This window comes from Amblyraja radiata, chromosome 6 (genome assembly GCF_010909765.2).
Source record: "Amblyraja radiata isolate CabotCenter1 chromosome 6, sAmbRad1.1.pri, whole genome shotgun sequence".
Taxonomy (NCBI): Eukaryota; Metazoa; Chordata; class Chondrichthyes; order Rajiformes; family Rajidae; genus Amblyraja; species Amblyraja radiata.
In genome coordinates, this window is record NC_045961.1 from 56,707,226 (window position 1) to 56,726,480 (window position 19,255).

Below are 19,255 nucleotides of genomic sequence, written 5' to 3' on the forward strand. Positions count from 1 at the left end.
TACAATTTTCAGTATCATGAAGAATATGTTTTCTAAATCTTGTAACCATGAGTGGAAGGATCCTAAAAGTTGAAGGAGTTCTTTCTGGTTATTATTCGGGAGTGATTTTTAATGAGTATAATCGTGATATGCACTTCTATGATTTTCCATTTGCAAAAACCAATGATTAAAATATTGTTGAAGCTGATTCTCAAATTCCCATTGTGTACTCTGAGTTTCATGATAGGACCAGGACCTCCTAATTTTACTTCTCACTAACACTTCAGAAAATCATATCCTAACATATTGAAAATTAATTTCAGGGCAGAGTGGTTCAGAGGGGAAAATTAAAAGAGCTAATAAAATCTGGAGTTGATTTTGCTTCTCTATTAAAACAACCTGAAGACGATGATCTTGCAGATTCTCAACCTGCCACAAAAGTAACAAAGGAACGTACGCTTTCTCAGACCTCAGTTTTGTCATTGGGATCTTCTACGCAATCACATAAAGAGAGCTCAATTGATCTACCAGTAAGTAAAACTATTCACTTTGTGACACATCTCTGAAGATCGTGGATATAATTTGACTGCAAGTTTCAATAGGAGCAGAATAGAATAGGTATCAGCAATGGTTAAAATCAACATCTTAGCAGAAGTAAGTGTACAATAACTTTTGGAAAAATATTCAGTACCATGTATTGTAACTTCTAATCTAAGACCACTTTTAGCTGCTCTAGCATTGCACTATTCCATGCTTCTATATTCATATCCATAGTTTGGTTGGAATATAGAGGGTGGATAGCGAAGGTGGTGAATTCATGGTGTGTGGAACACCACAACACTGCAGTTTATTCAGATTCAGATTCAGATTCAATTTTAATTGTCATTGTCAGTGTACAGTACAGAGACAACGAAATGCATTTAGCATCTCCCTGGAAGAGCGACATAGCAAATGATTTGAATAAATAATAATAAGTGTCCGGGGGGGGGGGGGGTGATTGGCAGTCACCGAGGTACGTTGTTGAGTAGAGTGACAGCCGCCGGGAAGAAGCTGTTCCTGGACCTGCTGGTTCGGCAACGGAGAGACCTGTAGCGCCTCCCGGATGGTAGGAGGGTAAACAGTCCATGGTTGGGGTGAGAGCAGTCCTTGGCGATGCTGAGCGCCCTCCGCAGACAACGCTTGCTTTGGACAGACTCAATGGAGGGGAGCGAGGAACCGGTGATGCGTTGGGCAATTTTCACCACCCTCTGCAATGCCTTCCGGTCGGAGACAGAGCAGTTGCCATACCATACTGTGATGCAGTTGGTAAGGATGCTCTCGATGGTGCAGCGGTAGAAGTTCACCAGGATCTGAGGAGACAGATGGACCTTCTTCAGTCTCCTCAGGAAGAAGAGACGCTGGTGAGCCTTCTTGATCAGAGTTGAGGTATTGTGGGTCCAAGAGAGGTCATCGGAGATGTTGACTCCCAGGAACCTGAAGCTAGAAACACGTTCCACCTCCGTCCCGTTAATGTGGATGGGGGTGTGCGTGCCGCCCCTGGACTTCCTGAAGTCTACAATGAGCTCCTTGGTCTTCTTGGAGTTAAGGGCCAGGTTGTTGTCAGCGCACCATGCTGCTAAGTGCTGGACCTCCTCCCTGTAGGCCGACTCATCGTTGCTGATGAGGCCAATCACCGTTGTATCATCTGCATACTTGATGATGGTGTTAGTACCATGTACAGGTGTGCAGTCATAGGTGAAGAGGGAGTAGAGGAGGGGGCTCATCACACAGCCCTGTGGAATGTCGGTGTTCAGGGTGAGGGTTGAAGAGGTGTGCTTGTCTAACCTAACAGACTGGGGTCTGTTGGTTAGAAAGTCCAGTATCCAGTTGCAGAGGGAGGGGTCGATGCCCAGGTTACCGAGTTTGGTGTTCAGTTTTGATGGTATAATGGTGTTGAATGCTGAGCTGTAATCGATGAACAGCATTCTTACGTAAGTGTCTGTTGTCGAGGTCGGAGAGGGCGGAGTGAAGTGCCGTTGAGATGGCATCCTCCGTACTCCTGTTCTTGCGGTAGGCAAACTGATAGGGATCCAGTGTGCGGGGTAGGCAGCTTTTGAGGTGTGCCAGGACCAGCCTCTCGAAGCACTTGGTGATGATGGGGGTAAGTGCAACTGGGCGGAAGTCGTTGAGTCTTGCCGCAGTGGAGTGTTTTGGCACTGGCACGATGGAGGTGGTTTTAAGGCACGTGGGGACAACTGCTTGGACAAGTGACAGGTTGAAGATGTCAGTCCAGACGTCTGTCAGCTGCGCAGCACAGGCCCTGAGCACGCACCCGGGGATGCCGTCAGGGCCAGCAGCTTTACGTGCATTAGTCCTACTCAGTGCCACGTATACGTCGTAGGGGGTGAGTGTGAGGGGTTGGTGATCGGCAGGTAGCACAGCCTTGATGGCTGTCTCTAGATTGTCCCTGTCGAAGCGGCCATAGAAGTGATTAAGCTCCTCAAGGAAGGAGGCGTCGCTGGATGTGGGGGTGGTGTTGGAGGGTCTGTAGTCCGTGATGGCCTGGATGCCTTGCCACATGCGTCGGGGGTCGGAGTTGTTGTTGAAGTGCTCCTCAATCCTGAGCTTATGGCAGTGCTTGGCCTTCTTGATGCCCCTCTTCAGGTTAGCCCTGGCTGAACAGTAGGCTCGAGCATCGCCTGACCTGAAAGCGGTGTCCCGTGCTTGTAGCAGTAGCCTGACCTCGCTGTTCATCCATGGCTTCTGATTCGGGAATATGGTCACCTGTTTGAGGGAGGTGACACTATTGATGGTGGAGTTTATAAGTCCAGAACAGAGGATGTGTAGGAATCAATGTCCGTGTGGGAGTCAAGGGTGGCCTGGGCTGCAAACGCCTTCCAGTCAGTGTTTCCAAAACACTGCTGAAGTGTGAAGTCCGCTTCCTCTGACCAGACTTTAACTGTCCTCACAGTTGATTTAACCCGTCTGATGAGTGGGGAGTACTTAGGGAGCAGGAACAATGAGACGTGATCAGACTGACCAAGGTGGGGGAGGGGGATGGCTCTGTAGGTGTAGACTTTGTTGGTGTTGGTGTAGACTTTGTCCAGTGTCTTGTCTACTCTAGTGGGGAAGGAGACATGTAGGTTATTGTTTTCATCAAAATCTTACAGCCTTTAAAATCATTCCTTCCTCCTTTTTCTTACTGTGTACTTTACCTATGGTGTTTTTTCTCACCCACTTAATCCTCAACTCCTTGGTGCATTGTTCATTTAAGTTCTACTTTCCTATTTTGACCTTTGTGCTCCTTTTCACTCTTCTGGTTTTTGCTTCTGCATCTACTTGCCATAGAATCATGGAGACACACAGCATAGAAACAGACACTATGACCCACTTAGTCCAGACAGGCCATCAAGCATCCATGGACATGAATCTTAAATTAATCCCATATTTTACTTTCCTTATATTCTTGTCAGCTACCCCTGATTCTACCGCTCACGTATGCATTGGGTGTAATTTACAATGGATGTTTAACCTACTGATCTGTAAGTCATTGGCATGCACAAGGGAACTGAGTACAAAGTGGGAACCCATGCAGGCGGAACATGCAAACTACACATTAACAGCGCCAGAGATCAGAATTGAACCTGGGCCTTTGGAGCTATGAGGCAGAAGCTCTACTTGTTGCAGCACTATATCAACCAACTGTGCCAACACTGCTACCCTTGCACCTTCTTTACTTTGATGACTTTGTATTCTCATTCATGTCATCCTCCCCACTTGTTCTTGCCTTCAATTGCCTGGGCTTTCTCTCATCCCTCTTGATTGTTAACCCTGACCTGCAGCATTCCAGAAATATTCTGGATCAGGCTGCTCTAGAAGATGAGATTGCATGGAATCCATGCAGTGCTAGCTGATTCGATACCCAATTGACGATGGTAGGAAGCAGAGGATGGTGGTGAAAGGTTGTTTTTCAGACTGGAGGCCCATGTCCAGTAGTGTGCCTAAGGGACCTGTGCTGAGCCCATTATGTTTATCATCTGTATCAACGACTTGAATGAGCATAGTAAGTTTCCAGATGACATTAAAATAAGTGAAATAAATGTCAAATTAAAATAAATGAAATAATGATTAGTATCTCTATCAGTACATATATTACAAGCTGTGATACTGTGATCCTAAATTCAGTTTTCACTGTTAGTTTGTTTCAAGGGTTCAAGGGTATACCTGGAGGAGTTTTGGGGCTGAGGAGCATACTTAAGAAAGAAAGAAATTATAGACAGGATAAAAGGTTATCAAGAATTACAGCGGGATTTTGATCTTGATCAGCTGGCTAGGTAAAGCGAGGAATGGCAAATGGAGTCTGCAAGTTGTTGCATTTTGGGAGGGCAAACTAGGTTAGGAAGTTCAATGTGAATGCGAGGACTCATGGGAGTGTTGTAGAACATACCTAGAAGTACAAGAACAAAGTTCCCTGAAAGAGGCATCACAGGTAGATGTGGGTGAAGAAGGCAGTTGGCACTTGGACATCATCAGGGCATTGAGTATAAATGTAGATGTAGAATGTCTCAACCCAAAACGTCACCTATCCATGTTCTTCAGAGATGCTGCCTGACCCGCTGCTCTAGCGGTTTATGTCCTTTTCGACATAAACAGCTTTTGTCGATATTCCGCACCAGTAACTTTATAGAAAATGTATTTATATAATTGCTTTCATTTGCTAACAGATTCTTAACATAACTAACAAATTTTCTATGGTATTTAATATTTTAACAATGTCATCTGACTTGCAGACATTCTGTGGTTATAAAAGGTGTAATATATGGTTTGTTACCATTCTATCATTTTTATACCGCTTGTCTTTCCATCAGGGAGAGTCTGTACTCTCAGCAGTACCGGAGGAGAGTCGCTCTGAAGGATCAATTGGTTTTAAAATCTATAAGAAGTACTTTCTGGCAGGAGCTAATTGCTGTGTCCTATTTATTGTCTTCGCTCTCAATTTGTTGGCGCAGGTAAATGATCACAATGACCTTGGAAATTGCTGTAGTTGTGAATAATAAGGCTTAAGGAAATTCAAATTCAACTTTCTTATTTAACATATAACATTACAGCACAGAAACAGGCTTTTCGGCCCACAATTTCTGTGCTGAGCATAACGGCAAGATTAATCTCTTAACAAGTTAACAAAGTTGATATCACGGATAGACAGTTATTTCCATCAAGGATGTGGTGGTGAGCTGTCATCTTAAACTGCTGCAGTCTTTGTGGTAAGTGCACACCCACAATGCTTTGAGAATTTGAATTCAGCTCATTATGTAGTCTGGAAATAAATGTAAAATAAAAACTGGCCTCTGCAACAGTGATTGTGAAACTGTTTGGTTGGCCAAAAACCCCATCTGGTTCAGTATTCTCCTGTAAAGTAAACCTACTGTCTGATCCAGTATGGCTTGTCTGTGACTCTGGACCCACAATGGGGAAAAGCGATTTAACCAAGGATTAATTACAGGAGAAATTATAAATAGTATAAAACTAATGTAGGGGTCTTTAAAGTTGTCAGAACAGTCGTAAAGCGTGAGATTGACAACATTTGACCAAAAGTTTGAAATAGGGAGGCAACAAGTATGTTGGCCTTTATTGCCTGGTTGTTTGACCATGAAAGTCAAAGTATCTAACAACAATTATACAGGGTCATGCCGAGATCACAACATTGCCTACAGTGACATTTCTCCCGGAAGTGGCTTCCTGTGAACCCTAGGTGGAAAAGGTGTTTGATGCCACCTTTCATGTCAGATGTTTTTCTACTTTTTCTTTACTCATTTTTCATCTGATGAACGTTCAGGATTTCTTTAGCCTTTACAGAACATTAAATTTGACAGTTAGCCTGATTATCTCCCCCTATGAACTTCAGAGATGTTTTTAAAATCAGAGTGAAAAATACAGTTTTGTAAACTATGGATAGGGTGGTGGATGAAGTTTCAGTTATATAGTTTGTTAACCACCATTTTCAATATTGGTGGTAATTAACTTTTTAATCACCATGAACTTTTAAATAGCACATTTTCAATGCTGATTATAGATTTTGTTTAATTTTTCTGCAGGTTTCCTATATCCTTCAGGATTGGTGGCTATCTTACTGGTAAGAATGGTTTTCTTGATTTGTATAATCTATTTTGAATTTTGTGGAGTAATCCCGAATCAGTGCTAGAAAATTTATTCATAGCTTTTGATCCATTTTGAGTAGTTTTTCAAACTGTGTAAAACCAAGAAATAGATAACATGATGGGGTACGTACTCCCTCCTCCTCTATAAGTATAATCAATCGCTGCTGTGTTTTCTATTATTGTTTTATCAATGAACCCTGGTTTTAATTCCAACTGCAAATAAGGTTGTCTATCCATAGAAAGACACAAAGTGCTGGAGAAACTCAGTGGGTCATGCAGCAGCCCTGGAGAACATGGATAGGTGACCTTTTGGGTCGGGATCCTTCTTCAGACTGATTGTTGGTGTGGGCAGAGGGGCAGAAGAAAGCTAGAAGAGAGGAGGGGTAGGACAAAGCGTGGCAGGTAGTACGTGAGCACAGGCGAGGATTTATTTTGATAAGCTGGTGATTGGACAAAGGCCAGAGATTTTAAAGAAGGTGCCTGACAAAATGATTGAAGTAAATTCTTGTCGTGTTGTAAATTGTGAGGCCAGAGGAAGAAATGTAGGTGGAGGGGGAGGTGCAGGGGATAAATAGAAGAGGGGAAGCAGGTGAGTCCAGGTGCGGCTTGTGGGGATGGGGGCGAGGAATAAAGGGGAGGGAGGGCTGTTAGAGGTTCCCTAAAATTGGAGAATTCAACGTTCATGCCTTTGGGTTGTAAGCTCTTGCATGAGCAATATGAGATACTGCTCCTCTTGACAACAGAGGAGGCCCAGGACAGAAAGGTCAGTATGGCAATGGGAAGGGTAGTTGAAATTGTGAGCAACCGGGAGATCCGGTAGGCCTCGGCAGAGCGAACACGAGTGTTCAGCAAAACAGTTGCCGATTGAACACTTGATCTCTCTGATGTACAGGAGGCCCACATGGGGAACACCAGATGTAGTAGAGGTTTGAGGAGGTGTTTGTGAACCTCTGTTACACCTGGAAGGGCTACTAGGTGGGATACCTGGATGGAGGCGAGGGAGGAGGTATAGGGACAGGTGGTAAATTTCCTGCGGTTGCAGGGGAAAGTACCTGGGGCAGTCTCTGCAGAAGGTGGAAAGGTGTGGAGATAGGAAGATGTGACTGGTGGGATCACGTTGGAAGTGATGGAAATGTAGGAGCATGATGTAGAGGATACGGAGGCTGAGATAGAACAAATAAGGCAAAACTGGATACACAGAATTGAACGAACAGAACTCTTATGTCTTACACTGATTATTTAAATGTAAACAGTTTTTTTTTAGAAGGGGGATGTTATATTGTTGCAATTGAAACTGACAAGTAAATTTAGTGCATGACGTAGTGCATGACGTAGTAAAGTCATATGATCTAGAGAACGGGAACAGATGCACAATGAGAAGCCTGTAGAAGCCATTTTAATCTGTGGAAATATTAAAAGAGAACTCCGACACAAAGTGCCGTCTCCGTTCTTTATCTTGAAGATGGACTTCAAGGCAACACCGCATTTGGAGTATTGCATGCAGTACCGGTCGCCACACTACAGGTCGGATGTTGAGGCTCTGGACAGGGTGCAGAGGAGTTTTACCAGAATGCTGCCTGAATTTGCGGGTTTCAGCTACAAGAAGAGAATGGATAAACCTGGAATGTTTTCACTGGAATGTCAGAGGTTGAGGGGAGACTTGATAGAAGCATGTAAAATGATGATAGGCCTAGATAGGATAGGCAGTCTGAACCTTTTTCCAAGAATGGAAATGCCCAGCAATAGAGGTCATAACTATAAGGTGAGAGGGGGAAACGGCTCTCACTAACTTTTGTTCTCTGTTGCCAGCCGGGCAACCTAGGCAGCCTTTTAGGTTGCCAAATTACAGTTTAGGTGGTCATTTAAGACGGCTTGCATGACACGTGTGATAATGTGCTCAGACAAAGTGCGTAGTTACCAGTCGGAATTATGCTCAATGAAGCATTCACATATTATTTCTGCATCAAATAAAGTCACTAACTAAACATATTCACCAATCAAGACATGATGACATGCAGCAAAATTATAATACAGTATCTCAACTCTTTTTACACGTTGCAATGAATGCAATTTCTATTATTTTTTTCCACTTCCAAACAAAAATGTGGTTGGATTATTCAGCGTATCACCAACCTCGGTGAGACCAAGCGCAGGCTTTGCAATCGCTTCGCACTACACTCAGTTCGCAATAACCAACCTGATCTTCCGGTGACTCTGCACTTCAACTCCCCCTCCCATTCCGAATCCAACCTTTCTGTCCTGGGCCTCCTCCATGGCCAGAGTGAGGCCCGCCGCAAATTGGAGGAACAGCACCTCATATTTCATTTGGGTAGTTTACACGCCAGCGGTATGAACATTGGCTTCTCCAATTTCAGGTAGTCCTTGCTTTCTCCCTCCTTCCCCTCCCATTCCCAGCTCTCCCACAGCCCACTGGCTCCACCTCTTCCTTTCTTCTTCCCGCCCCCCACCCTCACATCAGTCTGAAGAAGGGTCTCGACCCAAAACGTTGCCTATTTCCTTCACTCCATAGATGCTGCTTCACCCGCTGATTTTCTCCAGCTTTTTTGTCTACCAATGGGACCCCACCACTGGCCACATCTTCCCATCTCCTCCCATGGCGGCTTTCCGCAGGGACCGCTCCCTCCATAACTCCATGGTCAATTTGTCCCTTCCCACCCAAACCACCCCCTCTCCTGGCACTTTCCCTTGCAACCGCAGGAAATGCTACACTTGTCACTTTACCTCCTCCCTCGACTTCATTCAAGGACACAAGCAGTCTTTCCAGGTGCGGTAGAGGTTCACCTGCTCCAACCTCATCTATTGCATCCGCTGCACTAGGTGTCAGCTGCTCTACATCGGTGAGACCAAGCGAAGGCTTGGCGATCGCTTGTGACAGAGAGAGAGAGATAGAGAGGGGGGCTCGCTCAGAGTAAAAGGGTAGGTGTCCCGGGTGCTTGCCAAACCGGGCAAAATGACACAGCTTTTAGGTTGCTCGGCGGGACTTTAGGTGGCCATTGGCACCCGGGCAACCGTTAATTTCGAGCCATGGGAAAGTTTAATGGGTTTGTGTGGGGCAAGTTTTTTTTTTACATAGAGAGTGATGGGGACCTGGATCTCGCTGCCAGGGATGGTGGTGGAGGCAGATATGATAGTGGAGTTTGAGGCTTTGGATAGACACATGAAGTGCAGGGAATAGAGGGATATGGATCATGTAAACGCTCTCTTCATGACATAATTATAAACTTCCTGATATCCCTGGCAACCATGCTTTTTCTTCATACAGACGAGAAATATTCCCTCAACACTTTGCCCAACGCCTGTACTTCCACGCAAAGGCAACCTCGTTGATTTTTAAGGGGCCATCTCTCCTTAGAACATAGAACAGTGGGTGGGTTAACATATGATGAGGATTTGACGACACTGGGTCTTAGAGCTTAAGAAACTGGAGCTTAGAAGGATGAGGGGAAACCCTCATTGAAACTTACCGAATAGTGAAAGACCTGGATAGAGTGAATGTGGCGAGGATGTTTCCACTAGTGGGAGAGTCAAGGACCAGAGGTCATAGCCTCAGAATTAAAGAACGTTCCTTTAGGAAGGAGATGAAGAGGAATTTATTTAGTCAGAGGGTGGCAAATCTGTGGAATCCATTGCCACAGAAGACTGTGGAGACCGTCAATAGATATATTTAAGGCAGATAGATTTTTGATTAGTATGGGTGTCGGGGATTATGGGGAGAAGGCAGAGGAATGGGGTTAGCAGGGAGAGATAGATTGAATGGCAGAGTAGACTTGATGTACGAATGGCCTAATTCTGCTCCCATCATTTTTGAACAGTACACCACAGTTTAACTTGGCAGATGGTCGGCACAAAAATTGTGGGTCAAAGAGCCCATTCCTATACTGTTAATGCAAGTAGAAATAGAAGACACGGGGATGGTTCCAAAAAGTAAAGAAAACTTAGGAAACCAAAAGAGGCTGTTCTGCCCATTTTGTCTGTGTTGGCTAATAAAAAATGACTTTGTTTAATCCCACCTTCCAACACTTGGCCGATGGTCTTGGAGAACACAACTTTTCAGCTATACTTCTTTGGTACTACATAAAAGCGCAAAGGATTTTTGCTTCTCCACCCTTTCTGGCAGTGAGATATAAACCAAACCACACTCTGTCATAGTCATACAATGTCTGAAGAAGGGTTTCGGCCCGAAACGTTGCCTATTTCCTTCGCTCCATAGACGCTGCCGCACCCGCTGAGTTTCTCCAGCACTTTTGTCTACCCAGTACAATCAGAGGCCCTTTCCTCAATCCGCCCATGCCGACCAAGATGCCACTCTAAGCAGGTCGCATTTACCTGCATTTGACCCATATTCCGCTGAACCTTTCCTGTCCTTGTACCTGTTCAAATGTCTTTTAAATGATATTATTGCACCTGCCATAGTTACTTCCACTGGCAGTTCATTCCATAAACCTACCATCATCTGTGTGGAAAAAGTTGCCTCTTCGATTGTCACAGTGCCTGCTGATCCGTCTGCTGACCACTGAGGGCAGCATAGACTGTTCAATTATGTTTTAAATATTTTCACCTGTATGTCATTGTCAATTGTATTACTCCCATTTACTCCTATTTAAATTCTGATGTTGTCTCTGTTTTTGCTCAGTCTTGGATTTTGCTCATACTGAGCTATGTATTCTAGTGAAAAAGCATTTTTTCCCCCCAACTTCCTCTTGACTGCTGTGTTGTCTCTGCACTTGGGTCTACTCAGCTTTTACCCAGGTTCTTATTAAATGTTTCTCCTCGCACCGTAAACCTATGCCGTCTAGTTTTATTCACCATTTTCATTTCGCTGCTCATTCTTCCACACCAATAAATAGTCTCGGCCTGCCAAACCTCTCCGCACAATTCAGTTCCTTGAGTCCTGACAACATCCTTGTAAATATTCCGTAAATAAATGTAAGCACCTTATATTCCGCTTGGGGAGTCTGCATCCTGGTGTCATGAACATTGAATTCTCACAATTCTGTTAACCCTTGCTACCTCCTCCCCTTCCTACCTCTCCCTCAGCCCTCGGGCTCCTCCTCCTCCTTTTTCCTTTCTTCTCCCCGCCTCCCCCCACCCCCTGTCAGTCTGAAGAAGGGTTTCGGCCCGAAACGTTGCCAATCTCCTTCGCTCCATAGATGCTGCTGCACCCGCTGAGTTTCTCCAGTATTTTTGTGTACCTAACATCCTTGTAAATCTTTTCTGTACTCTTTCCAGCTTAGTGGCATCTTTGCTATAACTAGGAGACCAAATTTGAACACAATGTGCCTGTCTTGTACAACTGCAACATTATATCTTGACTCGTCTACTCAATGCTTTGATGAAGGCCAGAGTTCCAAAAACCTTCTGTTTTAAACGTTTTCCTTTTTCTCCTATACTTCTGATTATTTTTAATGTATACCTTCTGATTTTTGAACCTCTGATAAGTTGTTCATCTTTGCTTATCTGTGCCCCTCATGACACAGATGTAAACCTCAGTTAAGTCTGTCCTCAACCTTTTGTTCTAAAGAAATACAATATTTTTCATACCCGCAATATTCCTTGCAACAACCTAATGAATTGCAATTTTATAATGACCAGAACAATACGTGCTATTTAAGAAATGACCTAACTAGTGTTGTATATGATCCAATATACCCCAGATCTTATGCTCCTTGCCCCAGTTAATAAAGAAAAATCTTATGATCCTTCCTTAATGGATTTTTAGATATTTTCTGCAAAGCCCTTTTTCTCTTTCACTTGATTTCCTTCCATTGAATGTATAGTTACCATCCTTGTTGAATCTCCTCAAATAAATTACGTCACATTCCCATTTGCTGTTCTACTGCCCAATTGACTAGATTTTTCTACAATTGAAAACTTTTTTACGTCACTACCACCCCCACAGTCACTTTTTATTTCATCTGCAAACCTCTTTTCGTTCTTCCTACATTTGACTTAAACCTTTAGTAATCAGTAATGGACTGAATATTAATCCACATGAAACTACACTGGTATCAGCCTTTCAGCCTCAGAAATAGTGAATAATGATTACTCTTTGCATCCTTCATCTGAGCCAATTTTAAATCCAATTTCTCACCTCCATTGATTTCATGGGTTTTTACTTTATCGCAGCCTGTGCTGTAGCACTTTTTCAGAATTGGTGCTCCTGGTTACCTTCTTAGAAAGTTCAATGAAGTTTGCTTGACTTAACCTCAGAATAAATTTTGTGCTGTCTCTCCCTGATTAATCTGAGTTTTTTTAAATGAAGGTTTATGATGGCTCTAAGAATGGATTTTAACTGCAGAACTGCATGTACATGGTTTTGGAGAGCAAAATTAAGATGGGAGTTATTGGCATAATATTATAGAACAATGGGGCTTTGAAATACATTTACATAGATCCATACAGGTAGTAAGTGAGAGAGGTTGAGAATTAAATAAAATATTTTACAGGTGAGCCATACATTTAAGAGCAGACATTATAAAGCATTAAGCAGAAAACTGGGAGGGTATATTATGCAATTTTGGTCACCATAATATAGGAACAATGTGATTACATCCAAAATAATGAAGATTGTATTCTAAAAGATTGTTGTCGAGCTATGGGGAAATATAGAAAAGGCATGATTGTTTTGGAAAGTGGAAGGTGGGCGCTGGGAAGTTCAATTGAGGAACTTAAAATTAACGTTTCCAGAGATAAGGATAGGAATGCTGGTTTAGATACAGAGAGGCAAATAAAGTAAAATGTTGACGTGAGCATTTAGATTGTATATTCATCATCATTATATTGCGTATACAAAAGTGAAATTAGACTACCTAGAAGAAACCCCAAAGATGCATGCTCCTGAAGCATGTTTGGCACCGACATTGTGGGCCGAAGGGTCTGATTCAATGCTGTACGTTCCACATTCTATGTTCTATCACATTGTTAGGAGTTGAGGAACCGAATTATGGAGAGTGGTTGGGCAGGCCAGGACTTTTATGTTTTTGAGCCTAGGAGACTGAGATGTATAGAGGTGTAAAAAATGATAGAATTATAGACAGAGTGAATGCCTTTTGCCAGAGTTGCCAAATTCTGAATTAAAAGGCATAAGTTTAAGGTGAGAGGGGAAAGATTGAATAGGAACCCAAGGGATACATTTTCTACACAATAGCTGACGGGTATATAGAGCGAGTTGCCAGAGGAAGTAGTAGAGGCAGGTAAAATATATTTTGATAGGTATATTAATAGAAAAGGGCTAATAAACATGAGTTTATGGAACTAGTTTAGCCAGGGCATCTTGATCAGCTAGTCGATTTGGGCTAAAGGGCCTTTTTCCACGCTGTGTGACTGATTTTATGACTACCTGCCTGCCCCACCTGGTTTTCAGCTAACTATCTGGCTGATATTTTGTGACCACCTGCTTGAAGCTTATAACATACTGTGCCTGTTGTACTCTCCTCGGTGAATCCATCTGTCTCTCATTAAATCCATGCAGCCTGCAAAGAGCTGCAGTTGGACACACCTCCAGAAGACAATATTCATCAGGGACACTTGACTGCTCGCTGATCTCCCACTCTGTTAACTGCCATTACTACTGTATGCTTGCCTTCATTGGTCAAGGTGTTGAATATAAGAGTCAGTTTGTCATGATGCAACTTTATAGGACTTTGGTTAGGCGGTATTTGGAGTGTTGCATGCAATTCAGGTCACCCCAATACAAGAGGGTTGTGGAGGCCTTGGAAAGGGTGCAGAGCAGGTTTACCAGAATGATGCCTGGATTAGAGGGTATCAGCTACAAGGAAAAGTTGGAAGATTTGTTTTTTCTGGAATGCCGGAGTTTGAGGGGAGACCTGATAGTTGTATATAACATTATGTGAAGCACAGATAACTGGATAGTCGGAGCCCTTTTCCCTATTATCTAAATATCAAATACTAGAGGTATTTAAGGTTTAGGTTGCTTTAGGTTGAAAGAGGCAAAGTTTAAAGGAAAGGTACGGAGCAGGTTGTTTAAATGGGTGCCTGAAATGCGCTGCCAGAGGTGGTGGAGGTAGATACAACAGGGGTATTCCATATTTGCATACTGAATCCTACCAACCCCAACCTATCATCCCCTGAAGTTGTGTGCAATGTCCCTTACTTCATTACTATCCCTTCTTTTAATGGTCCCAACACTATTCACCACTGTCCCTACCCCAGGTCTTCAGGGTTGATCCTCCCCATCTTGGCCAATCTACTTACCTGATCTTCCCTGAGCCTTCATACACAAACCTGGTTTCTCAATCTGAACCTGCTTTTCCCTGTAGAAAATCCTCTGTTTAATTTTGTATTCAAAGCCTATTCAAATATGTCCTATCCCTTAGGCCTTGCATGTGATATAACTTTGCTGCTGACATACATTCTGATAAAACCTCCAGCTGTGCAGTGTCACTTTAATGCATTTTAAGGCACTTAAGAATTTCTAAGCTCAAGAGTTCATCGCCTCTAAGTTTGATTGATTTAGCAATTAACATCCTACTTTCTCTTTGTAAATATCTTTTGAGTTCTTCAATGTTTGGAAACTTCCAAAACCACACATAACCATGCTTATCTCTGTCTCTGTCATTACAACTTAGAATCCTAAGTACCTTTCTATATAGAGACACTAGCGATTCATGGTGGTGATTTGGGGGATTAGGGAAGGCATTTTCCACCAATTTTCATTTCTCAGGAATTTATTTAGAAGGATAATTCACAAATTAGTTTTGTATAGCCCATGCACTTACAGCTTATGAGAAAAAAATGTCCATGCAATGCTTGTATACAATCATTTTTCACCCAGAGAGTTGTGAATCTGTGGAATTCTCTGCCACAGAAGGCAGTGGAGGCCAATTCACTGGATGTATTCAAGAGAGAGTAGATTTAGCTCTTAGGAATCAAGGAATATGGGGAGAAAGCAGGGTTCTGATTCTGGATGATCAAGCCATGAAGGGCAAAATGGCCTACTCCTGCACCTATTTTCTATGTTTCATGTTTGTATACAATCAGTAGAATCAGTCAGGATCCAGACTGAAAACTTCAGTGGTGAGGAAGAGAACTTAGTACTACACAAAGAGTTCAAAGCAAATCGGGAGAGCAGTGGTGATGTCACAAAAAGTTGTTTTATATCAAGTTTTGCCTCGTTGCTAAAGTACAACAATGCAGTGTTGTCATTATGTCTTATAGGGCTACAAACCAAGAAAGGTTGAACACCACACAAGGAACTGGTCCAAATAATATAACCCAGCAACTGGATATTAACTTTTATTTAGGAACATATGCAGGTATATAGAGAAGGTGGTGAGTGGGTGTTTCTTTAAGTATTTTTTTTATCTGGAGGACAAACAGATTCCATCACATCATCTCTGTACATGAAAAAAGTCAAAGTTCTCTCTTATCCCTGAACTGTTCTACCTCCCTCCTCTCCATGCAGGAATAATCTTAAGTTCTGTAAAATTTCAGAGCAAAAAAACAAAATATTGAGTAAAAGATGTATGTGAAGGATATGATCTCAACAACCTAGGTAAAATGATAGAACTTCAATACTTTGTGAAAACATGCAACTGTTATTGTATTGCACAATAAATGTAAAGAACAAAGCTGTTTCTTTACATGATCTTTTGTGTCAACATGAACCACCTGTGATGATTACATGCCGCATATGAGAAATAAAGCCATGAGCAATAACTGCATTGAACAGTACAGCACAGTTAATTCACAATTTTTAACTCCTTTAGTCTCACACCTTCTGTTTTAATCTCTGGCCTTTGTTCCATCCATCTGGTTTTCAAACCCCCCTACCTCAACTGTGTTCACCAAATACCTGCTATGCTTTGTCCTGCCTCTCATCTTCCCCCTCCTCCCACCTCCCAACAATAAATTTGAAGAAGGGTCCCAAAGCAAAACGTTGCCTATCCATGTGTAGGAAGGAACTGCAACTGCTGGTTTACCCACGAAGATAGACACAAAATGCTGGAGTAACTCAGCGGGTCAGGCAGCATTTCTGACAAGAGGCAGCGATAAGCATGGTTACTTGTGGTTTTGGAAGTTTCCAAACTTGAAGAAACCAAAAGATATTTAAAAAGAGTGTTCCCCTCTCTCTCCTTTGTATCCACCTTTGGTCCTCCCATTTATGTTTTCTTTCTGATACACATGCCTCCCTCTGCCCTCACTCCAGCCCTCCCATTTTCATCCCCGTTTGCCATTGTATCCATCCACCTGCTATCTGTACACAATTACCCGCCGGATCCCTCCACCATTTTGGTTCATCTGCTCTTCATTGCTTCCTGAAATGGTTCTCATTATCATCTTCCTGACTTATCACAGGGTCATAGAGCCTGGAAACAAGCCCTTCGGCCCAAATTGCCCTTGCCGACCAAGCTGTCCCATTTACACTAGTCCCACCTGCCCGTGTATGGCCTAGTTCCGCTAAACCTTCCTATCCATATTCCTGTCCAAATCTGGTCCACATGAAGATCTGGATAAATGAAGACGTACCAGGAGACTTTAGAGACTCAGCAATCGTTACCATCTACAAAAGTAAAGGCGATCGATCTGACTGCAGAAACTATAGTGGCATTTCTCTATTAGCAACAGCAGGCAAGGTCCTCGCCCGCATCATGAACAACCGAGAAGATCCTTCCAGAGACACAAGCCGGATTTAGACCATCACGTGGAACAGCCGACATGATCATAACAATGCGTCAACTACACAAAAATGTAGTGAACAACTTCAACCTTTGTACATGGCATTCATCGACCTCACTAAGGCCTTCGACTTGGTATCAAGGGAACTCTTATGGGACGTCCTATCCACCTGGGGGTGTACTGAAAAGTACATTCGAATCCTGAGACTCCTCCACGATGACATGCTTGCCACAGTCATGGCCAGCAACAGCAACTGTGAGCCGTTTCAAGTCAGATCAGGAGTGAAACAGGGATGCGTGATTGCCCCAACACCGTTCACCATCTTCATTGCGACAACCATCCACATCATCCAGGACGATCTACCTCCAGGAATCGAAATCATCTACAGGACAGATGGCAGACTTTTCAATCTTGCCCGTCTCGTCCAAAACTAAGACATCTATGAGATCCCTCATCGAGTTCCAATAAGCAGACGATAACTGTGTTGCAGCTCTCTCAGAAAATCTTCTGCAACAGGTCCTGACTGCCTTCAACAGTGCATACATGAAACTTCTCAACTCCAAGAAGACTCGGGTTATCTACCAATCATCACCAACTGAGACAAATCGGAAAGAACCATCAATTCAACTTGGTGAAGCAACCCTTGAAAATGTGGATCACTTTCCGTACCTTGGAAGTCACCTCTCCTCCAATGTCAACCTTGATGACGAGATCCACCATCATCTTAAGTGTGCTGGAACAGCTTTGGACGTCTTCGAACGAGAGTCTTTCAAAATCGTGACATCTGAACCGACATCAAAATGTTAGTGTACAAGGCAGTGGTGATTCCAACACCTGTATGCATCAGAAACCTGGACAACACACCAACGCCATCTGAAAACACTTGAAAAGTTCCATCAACTATGTATTCGAAGCATCTTAAATATCAGCTGGGAAGACAGAAGAACCAACGTCAGCATGCTAAATGAAGCAGAAACATCCAGCATCGAAGCCTTCGTCATCAAGAACCAACTAAGATGGGTCGGTCATGTTGTTCGGATGGAAGACGAGCGTCTACCAAAGCAAACCTTCTACTCCCAGCTTAAAGAAGGCAAGCGTAAAAGAGGAAACCAATGCCAAGGACAGGAAACTCTGGCAAACCATCATCCAAGAAGGACCAGCGACCTTCGAAGCCAAGAGATGCACAGAATTGGAAGAAAAGAGAAGAAAACAGAAAGAGAGACAGCAACAACCAAAGCCCGATCTGCCATCTGGAATTACCTGTCCTGAATGCCGAAGAATTTTCAAAGCCAGGATTGGACTCATGAGTCACCTGAGAGTCCATAAAAACAACAGAATGTGGACCATCATCCTCGACCTCGAGGGATAGCCACGACGACCACCTGTCTAAATATATTTTAAATATTGTTATAGTACATGCCTTAACTACCCTCTCTGGCAGCATTCCATATACTCACCACCCACTGAGTGGAAAAAGCTGCCCATCACGTTCCTATTAAATTGTTTTCCTCTCACCGAAAACCTGTGTACTGTGGTTCTTGATTCCCCTACTCTGGGTAAACGACTCTGTGCATCTACCTCCTCATGATTTTATACATCTTTATAACATCACCCTTCATCCTTCTGCACTCCAAGGAATAAAGCCCTAGATTGCTCAACGTCTCCTGAAAGCTCAGATCTTTGTCCTGGCAACATCCTCGGAAATCTCTCTGCACTTACCAATGTCTTGTACAACTGTAACATAACATTTAGGGTAGCACACTGGTACAGCGGTAGAGTTTCTGCTTTGTATCACCAGAGACCAGGGTTCGATCCTGACTACAGATGTCAAGTCATGCAGGCCCAGAGCTGTCAAATGCTCATCACATGTTAACCCAATCATCCCTGGTGCTATTCTCTTAAATCTCCTCTGGACCCTCTCCAACACATCTCTCATAAGAAATGGGGCCCAAAAAAACAATACTTCAAATGTGGTCTGACTAGTGCCCTATAAAGCCTCAAACCTACATCTCTTTTTTATATTCTAGTCCTCTTGAAATGAGTGCTAATATTGCATTTGCCTTCCTTACTACCGATTCAACCAGCAAATTAACCATGTGCGAATCCTGCACCAGCACTCCGAAGTCCCTTTGTACCTCCGATTTCTGAATGCTCTTCCCAGTTAGAAAATAGTCCACGCCTTTATTCCTACTACCAAAGTGCATGACCGCACTCTTTGCTACACAGTATTCTATCTGCCATTTCTTTGCCCACTGTCTCAATCTGTCCAAGTCGCACTGCGGACTTCCTGTTTCCTCTACACTACATGTCCCTCCACCTATCTTTGTATCATCCCCAAACTTAGCACCAAAGCCATCAATTCCATCATCCAAATCATTGATATACAATGTGAAAAGTAGCGGACCCACCACTGAATCCTACAGAGCACCACTGGTCATTGGCAGCCAACCAGAAAAACCCCCTTTATTCCCACTCATTGC

General features: G+C 43.3%; 1 protein-coding gene across 3 annotated transcripts in view; it reads left to right on the top strand.

Moving 5' to 3' along the window:
• Window positions 1–19,255, top strand: part of abcc4 (ATP binding cassette subfamily C member 4) — a 193,398-nt gene that overhangs the window by 100,020 nt on the left and 74,123 nt on the right. For 2 of the 3 annotated variants that reach the window (XM_033022920.1, XM_033022918.1), the window contains exons 15-18: window positions 303–509; window positions 4,827–4,967; window positions 6,054–6,091; window positions 15,315–15,412. In XM_033022920.1, coding sequence (XP_032878811.1) covers window positions 303–509; window positions 4,827–4,967; window positions 6,054–6,091; window positions 15,315–15,412 — 484 coding nt within the window. The remainder of the gene's footprint in view (window positions 1–302; window positions 510–4,826; window positions 4,968–6,053; window positions 6,092–15,314; window positions 15,413–19,255) is intronic. The other variant, XM_033022919.1, reaches the window with a different exon arrangement.